This window comes from Galeopterus variegatus, unplaced genomic scaffold, assembly GCF_000696425.1.
Source record: "Galeopterus variegatus unplaced genomic scaffold, G_variegatus-3.0.2 Scaffold1495, whole genome shotgun sequence".
Lineage (NCBI taxonomy): Eukaryota > Metazoa > Chordata > Mammalia > Dermoptera > Cynocephalidae > Galeopterus > Galeopterus variegatus.
Window position 1 is genome coordinate 116,339 of NW_007727606.1, and position 10,109 is coordinate 126,447.

General features: G+C 35.3%; 1 protein-coding gene across 1 annotated transcript in view; it reads right to left on the reverse strand.

Annotated features, from left to right (window-relative positions):
- Positions 1-10,109, reverse strand: part of CCDC15 (coiled-coil domain containing 15) — an 89,562-nt gene that overhangs the window by 58,173 nt on the left and 21,280 nt on the right. The window contains exons 5-8 of the mRNA XM_008577338.1: positions 5,869-5,988; positions 4,572-5,528; positions 3,511-3,633; positions 530-652 (exon numbers count right to left, since the gene is read on the reverse strand). Coding sequence (XP_008575560.1) covers positions 530-652; positions 3,511-3,633; positions 4,572-5,528; positions 5,869-5,988 — 1,323 coding nt within the window. The remainder of the gene's footprint in view (positions 1-529; positions 653-3,510; positions 3,634-4,571; positions 5,529-5,868; positions 5,989-10,109) is intronic.

Genomic DNA, 10,109 nt, shown 5'->3' on the forward strand with positions numbered 1-10,109 from the left:
CTGGCTGAGCGTGGTGCTGACAACACCAAGTCAAGGATTAAAATCCCCTTTCCGGTCATCTTTAAAAAAAAAAAAAAAAAGAAATATAACTATGTACCTCATAATTATGTACAATAAATATACCTCAGAAAAAAATTTTTAAAAATAAGAAAACTTGGAGGATTATGGTCTATGGAGAGAAAATATTTCTAAATCCTTGTAAATCTAAATGATTTCTTATGAATATATTACTGTAAAGATATTCTAAAAAAAAAAGTAAAATTAATAAAATAAAGATAATAATAGTATCTATCCCACAGGTTTACTGTGAGAATTAAATGAGATAATGCATACAAAATTCTAAGATGGTTTTGACTATGGTGAGTGTTCAAGGAACATAAGCTGTTATTCATAATAATTCTATTGCTAATATTAATAACAGAGAACACTATCATAATCATCTTGGTTAGTAACATAGCTCTGACAAGCCCAGCCCAAACTCTAAATGATTTACTTTCTGCTGCTTACTCTTTACTATACTCTGCTGTACCTGCTCTCTGGCAGAGCCTGGATCCTGAATTTCATGTAAAATATATACATGGCTCTCTGGAAATAACTCCTTTCTCCATCTCTCATCTGTCATATCATGTGATGCCTGCACATTGTTCCTGTGCTAAAAGACAACATAAACATTGAACATAAATTATCCAAGCAGAAGTACCATGCCTATGGCAATAGTAAAAGCTTCAGCAAAGAGGCCTGAAGTAGTTTCAATAGGTCAGAATGGTGTGATACATCACAAAAGAAGAAATTATACTCTTTGCCCATTATTACTGAACTTAACGCTAACTTCCAAAGCAGTTACTACACCACCCTGTCAATCTTGAGCCAAAAGCTAAGCAATTTACTCTCTGCTACTTACTTTTCACTATATTCTGCTGTACTTATTCTCTGGGAGAGGCTAGGTCTTGAATATTGGGTAAAACATACCTATGGTATTCCAGAAGCAACTCCTCTTACAATCTCCCATTTTTCAAAAGATGAGAGTTGTTTGATATAATTGTTCCAAAGGAATAATAAAATACAAAACTGATTGTCTAAGCAGAAATGAAGGGCTGGTGACACTATTATAGACTTCAGTGACAATCCCAGAGTAATCACACTAGATAAGGATAATAAAACACAGTAATGGGTGTGCATGTGTGTGGTGTGTGTGTTTAACATAAAAGTTTTCAAACATATATCAAAGTAGAAAAAAATAGTATAACAAGTTCCAACATATCCATCAGTCAACTTCAACAATTATCAACACTCTGCTTTTTAATCTCTCCTGTGGAGAATACTAACATTAATAAAACAAATGTATTTCACAGGACCTAACTTTTTAAAATTACATATAGAAATGTTAAGCTTGCAAAAGACAGAAACTTTCCTCAGGCTAAACTCTCTGTTGTAGATAAAGAATTGTAACAGCAGAATTGCTGGCTCAAAGGGCAGATGTCCTTAGTGTAGGTTAACCTACTGATTGATATGCTGAGAAAGTTGATTAATTGTTATGTAAATATACTGAGGACATTGCTGTAGGAAAAGAAAATGCTTGCTCAGAACAAGCTTTTGTTGGTGGATCAACTTAACCTTTTACAAATTGCATTATGGAATGTTACTTTGTTCATTTCACTAATGTTACTAGTTTCCATTGTTAAAACTATACTTAGCCATAACTATGCCCATGTCCTTGTGTTATTTGTAATGATTAAATCAACTGAATTTTTTTGTGAAAATTCCTTGTCTTTACAATAAAAGGGAGAAGCTAACTTTGAATCAGGGCTGTCACATTTAGCTTTTTCTCCTAACAAGAGAGTTGCTGAAAGGCAGTCACTTCGGGGCTTCTCACTGCTCAGAAGAAATGGGCTTTAAGTAATCCTTTGCATCTCTGTCACCGATGGGGAGAGGTGACACTCTCCTCCAACTTTTTTCTTTGAGTATTTTAAAGCAAATCCAAGATTTTTCTGGCACATTTTAAAATAACTGAAGACATTACACTCTTAGCCTAACTCTGGAGACCTTAATTTTATGTATCCCACAAACAAGCTAGCTTGACAAGCTTCAGCCCCAATCCTAAGTAATTTAGTCTTATTTCTTGTTTAGAAAGTATACAGTCCTCTTACTGTATTCTACTCTACCTGTTCTCAGGGCAGGCTTGGTCCAGGATTTTAGGTGTAACATACTGATGATACTCCAGAGGAAATTCCTCTCTCATTCTCTGTTCTCTCATAAAAGATGAGAACTGGTGAGAAACATGTTCTAACGGAACAACTGTATTAGTCCGTTTGTGTTGCTATAACAGAAATACCTGAGACTGCATAATTTATAAAGAACAGAGGTTTATCTGGCTTACGATTCTGAGACAGCTGCATCTGGCACAGGCCTCAGGCTGCTTCCACTCATGGCAGAAAGTGGCAGGCAGCCAGTGGGTACAAGCAGATCACACAGCAAGAGAGAGGGACAGAAGGTGCCAAGGTCTTTTAAACAACTAGCTCTCGCAGGAACTAATAGCGTGAGAATTCACTCACTACCTCTCCTCCCCCAGGGAGAGCATTAATCAATTCATGAGGGATGGGACAGAAGGTGCCAAGGTCTTTTAAACAACTAGCTCTCGCAGGAACTAATAGAGTGAGAATTCACTCACTACCTCTCCTCCCCCAGGGAGAGCATTAATCAATTCATGAGGGATCTGCCCCCATGACTCAAACAGATTCCAGCACTGCCACATTGGGGATCAGATTTCCACATGAGTTTTGGTGGGGAAAACACATCCAAACTCTATCAACAACAAAACCAGAAAACAAATAGTCTAACCAGGGCAATATGCTAATCATAATATCATAAGCTTCAGTGAGAACTACAGGGAAATGGTACCAAGTAAAAATATTCTGATACATTTTTATATGAGCGAGATCCCAACTCTGTAGACTTCAATTCTTAATCCCAAACCGTGGGCAAAACAGTCTAACAAACTCCCAAATCTTAATTTAGGATCCGCTACTTCTACCTACCTTGTTCATGTAGGGGCAGTATATGCTTGTGATAATACTGTGGGCTTCAGCAAGAGTTGAAGAATAATCTTGGTAAATTAAAATAGTGTAACTGATTCTGGAATAAGATGTAAATGTGATGTTGGCCTTCTGAATGATGGAACTGATTTGATCAACAGACCAGGGTCACTAGCCCAGGTCACTAGACTAGGGTCTTTCATACTATTAGGTGCAAGGTAGAACAGAAAAAAAAGGAGAGAGACCAGCAGGAACTGAATTGTTTAGGGTTTAACACTCTGTGCCCATCCTTCCTGAAGCAGGGCTTCTGTTCTTATTGTAACTATTAGGACTAATGTGGGAAGAAATAAAAGATACTATATTCTTAGGTTGGCTCCATAGTCCCTGATTCTATGTTTCAAATTAGAAGTTACTGAGAATTTATAAAACCCAGTTACTTTATTTCCTATTTCTTTATCTCTTTTTTATTCTGCTCTACCTGATCTCTGATGAAGTTCTGCTTCTGGGGTTTAGGAGGTAGATACTGACAACCAGCTGGAGAAAAGCCTTCTCTTCCTTCCTCATCTGTCATATCACAGTGTGGCTCTTTAAAATGTACTTTCTAAAAGAGAAAAAAACACAAACTGTAAATTATCCAGCAGAAGAATATAATAGCAATAATATTCTAGGCTTTATTGTGAGCCTTGAGGTAATTTATTTAACTCAGGGTAATGTGAAATATTATGGAATACAACAGAAAACCATATTTTTCCTCAGGTCTGAAGTTTAGCTGAGAACAATCTTTGCAAGCTACAAACTAAACTCTAAGCAATTCACTCCCTGCTAATCTCTGTCTTTTTTCTGTTCTACCTTGCCTTTGATGGAGGCTTGGAAATGCCTGCATAGATGATCCTGAGGAACATCTGGAGGAAACGCCTCTCATTTTCTCCTACCTATCAAAATTAATGCTGGCTGCTTCAAATCTGTTTTCTAAAAAAGAACAAACACAAAATATCAATTGTTCAGTTAAGAATGACAGTTTAACTAAGACTTAGACTTTAGTGAGAACTCTGGCATTAACTGAGATCAGAGTATAATTGGGTATCTTATGTGATAAAACAAAAATCTACACCCTATTCCACAAAAGCCCAACCACAACCCTAAGTAATTTACTTCCTATTGATCCCTTTCTTCTTCCTTTTGGTCTAACTGATCTCTGGTAGAGGGCTGGTCTTGAAACCTGCATGAAAGATACTGTTGGGTACTTGTGGGCCACTCCTCTTTCCATCTTTCAGCTGTCAAAGCAGATGCTGGCTACCAGAAATATTTTTCCTAGAAGAAGATTTTTTTAAAAAAGTAAATTGTCCATATAGGGGCAATATGCTGCTATTAGTACTTTAACACTTAGTAAGAACCCTGTAGTTTTGAGAAATCAACCAATAAACTATTTTTTCCATCTATGGATCTCCAAAACAGCTATAATATAGTCCTTACAAATCCCACTTCAAACCCTAAGTAGCTTATTTCTTCTTGTTTTATCTCCTTTACACTCTATTTTACCTGATCTTTGCATAGGAAATCCTGGTCCTGACATTTTGGTAGAATATTCTGGTCTCTGGGTAGAAAATCCTGGTCTTTAGGTAGAAAGTCCTGGTCTTGACATTTAGGTTGAATATTCTGGTTTTTTGGGAGAACATATAGGTCTCTAGGTAGAAGCTCCTGGTCTTTAGAGAGAAAATCCTGATCCTGATATTTGTGTAGAATATTCTGGTCTTTGGGGAAAACACATTGGTCTCTGGGTAGAAAATCTTGGTCTTTAGGTAGAAAATCCTGGTCCTGACATTCGGGTACAATATTCTGGTCTTTGGGGAGAACATGCTGGTCTCTGAGGAGAAAATCCCAGTCTTTAGGGAGAAAATTCTGGTCCTGACACTTAGGCACAATATTCTGGTCTTTGGGGAAAACACGCTGATCTCTGCGTAGAAAATCCTGGTCTTCAGAGAAAAATTCCTGGTCCTGATAGTTGGGTAGAATATTCTGGTCTTTGGGGAAAAGATGCTGGTCTCTGGGTAGAAAATCTTGGTCTTTAGAGACAAAATCCTGGTCCTGACATTTAGGTAAAATATTCTGGTCTTTGGGGAGAACACACAGGTTTTTGGGTAGAAAAATCTGGTTTTGGAGTAGAAAATCCTGGGCTTCTACCACAATATTCCCATTTTCTAGCTCAGTATTCTGGGATTTCAGCATAATACCCTGAGTTTCTGTCTTAACAGCCTGGTCTTGTGGCTCAACAGCCTGGCCTTCTGGCTCAACAGCCTTGCTATCCGACTCAACACTGTGAGCTTCCAGCTCAACACTCTGGATTCCTGTCAAATCACCCTGGATTTTCAGATCACCTTGGGCTTCTGGAAGATAATTCTGGGCTTCTGGCAGAATATCCTGAAGGCCCTTAAGATGTAACTGCTTTTGTCCTTCTTCTTCCATCACAACAAATAATGGGTTTTTAAATTTTACTTTCTAAAAGTGAACATATATAGAATGTCAGGTAGCAGCAACACTCTAGGTTTTCCACACAATTCCTAAATTAATCTTAAAATGATATGATTGTTTAATTAATTACTAGAATAAAATGTGAAATTATGGTCTTTGCCCAACTTTAACAGAACCTAAATCTACAATCCCAAACTAGTACAACAGTATTGGCAGACCCTAGTCCAACTAATTACTAGAATAAAATGTGAAATTATGGTCTTTGCCCAACTTAACAGAACCTAAATCTACAATCCCAAACTAGTACAACAGTATTGGCAGACCCTAGTCCAAATCACAATTAGTTTACTTTCTCTTACTGCTTTACCTGAACTCTGCTGAAAGGTTTGTCTTTGTCTTCAGAAAGGAGATCCTGCTGTTCCCCCCATAACAAATCTCTCCCTTTCTCATCTGTCATAACAGATGAAGATTCCTCACAGTTAGGTTCCTAAAGAAAAAACAAACAAAATTTAAAAAATTTTTAAAATGTAGCTATTACAGGTAGAAACAATGTGATTGCAACAAAATCCTAGGGTTCAGTACACTGCTAATATAATATTAGTAGGTCAGCACAGTCAAACATAATAAAATGTTTATGGTGCAAGACTGTAAACTGAAAACTGTAAAATACTGTTGAAAGAAATTAAAGATAATCTAAATAAATGGAAAAACACCCCATGTTTATGTATCAGGAGATAACATTGTTAAGATGGCAATATTTCCCAAATTGATCTGTAGATTTAAGAATCTCTATCAAAATGTCGTTGGCTTTTTTTTTCTTTCCAGAAATTAACAAGCTAGTCATAAAACTTATATGGAGATGCAAGGGACCCATAATAGAAAAACATTCTTGAAAAAGAAGAACAAAGCTGAAAGTCTCATTCTTCCCAATTTCAAAACCAACCACAAAGCTATACTAATCAAGACAGTGTGCTACTGGCACAAGAACAGACATACAGATCAATGGACTAGAATTGAGAATTCAGAAATAAACCCTTATATTTAGAGAGAGTGGATTGATTTTCAACAAGGGTGCCATGACAATTCAATGAGGAAAGAATTATCTTTTCCACAAATTGCATTGGGACAACAGGATATCCACATGCAAATGAACAAAGCTGGACCACCTCTTCACACAATACATAAAACTTAAATCAAAATGAATCACACACCTAAAAGAGCTAACACTATAAAATTCTCAGAAGAAGAAATAGGAGTAAAACTTCATGATCTTGGGTTAAGCAATCATTAGTAGAAACTATACCAAAAGCACAAGCAACAAAAATAAAAATAAACTGGACTACATCAAAATTAAAAATTTTGTGCTGCAAATGATACCATTAATAAAGTGAAATGACAATCCACAGAATGGGAGAAAATATTTCCAAATCAATTATCTGATAAGAACTTGTACCCAGAATATATAAAGAACACTTACAACTTGATAATAAAAAGACAAATAACCCAATTAAATATGGGGAAAGCATTTGAATAGGCATTTTCTCTGTAAGAGGTATACAAATGGGCAATAAGCACATGAAAAGATACTGAACATCATAACATCATTAATTATCAGGAAAATGCAAATCAAAAGTACAGTGAGATACCACTTCACATCCACTAGGACAGCAATAATCAAAAAGGTAGACAATAACAAGTGTTGGAGAGAATAGGGAGAAATTGAAACCCCCATATATTGCTGGTGGAAAATAGTTTTGTGGTTACTCAAAATGTTAAAAACAGAGTTACTATATGACCCAGCAATTCCACTCCTACGTATCTACCCAACAGAAATGAATGTCAATACAATGACACATACACAAGTGCACATAGCACAATTATTCATAAAAGCCAAGAAGTAGAAACAATACAAATGTCCACTAACCACTGAATGGATAAACCAAACACAGTACAGCCATACAATGGAATACTACTCAGCAATAAAAGGAATGACGTATTTATACATGCTATAATGTGAATGCACTTTGAAAACTTTTGATGAATTTTAGTAAAATAACCCAGTCACGAAAGACCATATATCACATGATTCCATTTATATAAAATGTTCAGAATGGGCAAACCTATAAAGACAAAAAAATACATCAGTGGTTGCTTAGGGCTGGGGGTAAGGGCAGGGAGAAAATGGGGAGCAACAGTTAACAGGAATGGAGTTTCTTTTATGGGTAAAGAAAATGCTTTAAATTAGATTGTGGTGACAACAGCACAATCCTACAAATATACCAAAAACCATTGAATTATACACTCTAAATGTGTGAACTGTATGTTTATATGAGTAATATCTCAATAAAGTTGGCTGAGAAAAAACTGATAGTGGACATTATAATCTTAACACTTAATCCTATCCTTAATTAGCTGTGGATAGTTCTAACAAGCCATTGTTTGTCCCCTCTACTCTTTACATTTTCCTGCCTGATTTTCCATAAAGTTCTGGTAATATACAGTAGTTAAAAGACCTTGATGGACCTTAAGGGGGAACTCTCCTCTTGTCCCTACCTATACCTATCCTGATGGATGCTGGTTCCCTGGAAAGTGCTTTCTGGTAAAAAGAAATCAATACAAATGTAAATGATTTAGGGGAAGCAATATACTCATGATACACTAAGTTGAGTTTTTGTGAGAGATCTAGAATTATAGCTTTAATATAGAAGGAAAAAAATAGTGAGTTCTACTTCAAACATACAAACAAATCACCCGCATGTCAAACATATGGAATGAAATAGACTGGTAGGAGACTATATTAACTTTATAAATGACATCTTGCCCCTATTTTATCTAGTAACAATTTCAGAAGACTTATGATTTTAATATTGGTGACCTGACAGAGGGCAAGAAAGTTCTATTTGTATCTCCAAATCAGGAACAACAATAACAACCAGATTCTAATATCACTAAAGTCTAACAAGGAACTGAAACCAGGGCTTAATTGGGTTACAGATTGTTCTTTCTGGTTGGCAGATTCCCACTTCACACAATTGAGAAAGTAAAAAGCTGTTCAGATTTGAGGAGAATACTTGATATAAGTAGTTAAAAAAAAATTCATTTATTTCTTAGATCATTCCCAGTTATATGGAGTAGATCTGTTTCTGATATTTTACCTGAAAAACACATGTGCATTCTTTGGAAGCAAGCAGCCAGCCTGAATTCACCATTATCATCATAACAATAATGAATTATGCTTAAATGGCATCTCTGACGTATAAAACTGGTTTATACGAGGATGTTATCTCCAACTTAATCCTCCCTTCTACTGGATAATTATTTCAGTCAGACCTGTGAATGGTATTCTTTCTGGAAAAACACCAATTGAAAGGTCTGAGCATGCTCCGAACAATATAAAATAGCAGTCTCTAGGACCTGATAATCCTTTTCTTTTCCGGTTTATTAAACATGTCTAATCATCTCATTCTAATAGTACCCTGGAGTCATTTTAATAACCCAAACTACAGTACTGCCAAATCCATGGTAGGTAGGAAAACTGTCAAGAAACCAAGCCTCTGAGAATTTAGGTACAAAAGAAACTCTATCTCAAGAGTTGCAACAAGGCAATGCTAGGAAAAGGCAACCACACCAAATGCATCTAGGATTGGTTGCCATGTGGACACAACCCATGACCACCTGTTTTCTAAATTTAACTATAAATGTCTTAATTATCACTGAAGAAGGAGAGATTATAGTTTAGTATTCAAACAATGGCAAACACAGACGAGAAAAATGTTTTTGTTGGTTGTATTGAGAAGCTTAAGGAAAAAAATTAAAAATTAAGTATATACATAATTCAGGAAAAAGTAAAAGAATACACCAGTTAGGAAGTAAAAGTAGGAAAAAATTAAATAAGAGACAGCTGATGATGGCAAAAAAATTAAAGTAAAAAAGATTACTAAAGGTCTATTTTACAAGATGCTGTTTATCAATACTTGAAATTAATGCCAAAATTAGGTAAATGCAGAAAAACACATAAATTTAGCATCCAAATTTGTGAACTCTGAAATAAATAGGTACCAAAACAACATCATTTTACAAGTTTAAACATCCGTTTAAGTATAGCTCCACATTTAGATTCCAATTATTCACTTTAATCTTATGTTCTGAATCAAAAGAACTTCTTTCTTTCTAAAAAATAATAACATCGTTTTTTCCTTATTAGAAAGAAAATACATACACTATGGAAAATTTTAAAAATAAGAAAAGAGAAGAAAATAAAAATCATCTTTAATAATACTACCCAGAAATAATCAATATTAACCTCTTGTGCCATTTCTATCTAGGCTTTTATTTATGCACATAGCATTCTCCCCCATCTCTTTATTTTGCTTTATTTTACTCATTGCACTTATCACTTGGTATTATATTGTATTTTACTCATTGTACTTATCACTTGATATTATATTCTATATTTATTTGCTTTTTTATTATATGCTTCTCTACTAGCAAAGAAGCTCCTTGAGGGATCTTTGCCTATCTTTTCACCACTGTAAGTCCTGTTTTTAATTTTTTTTTTCCTTTTTGTCTTTTTTTACTGACCGGTAACGGGATCGCAACCCTCGGTGT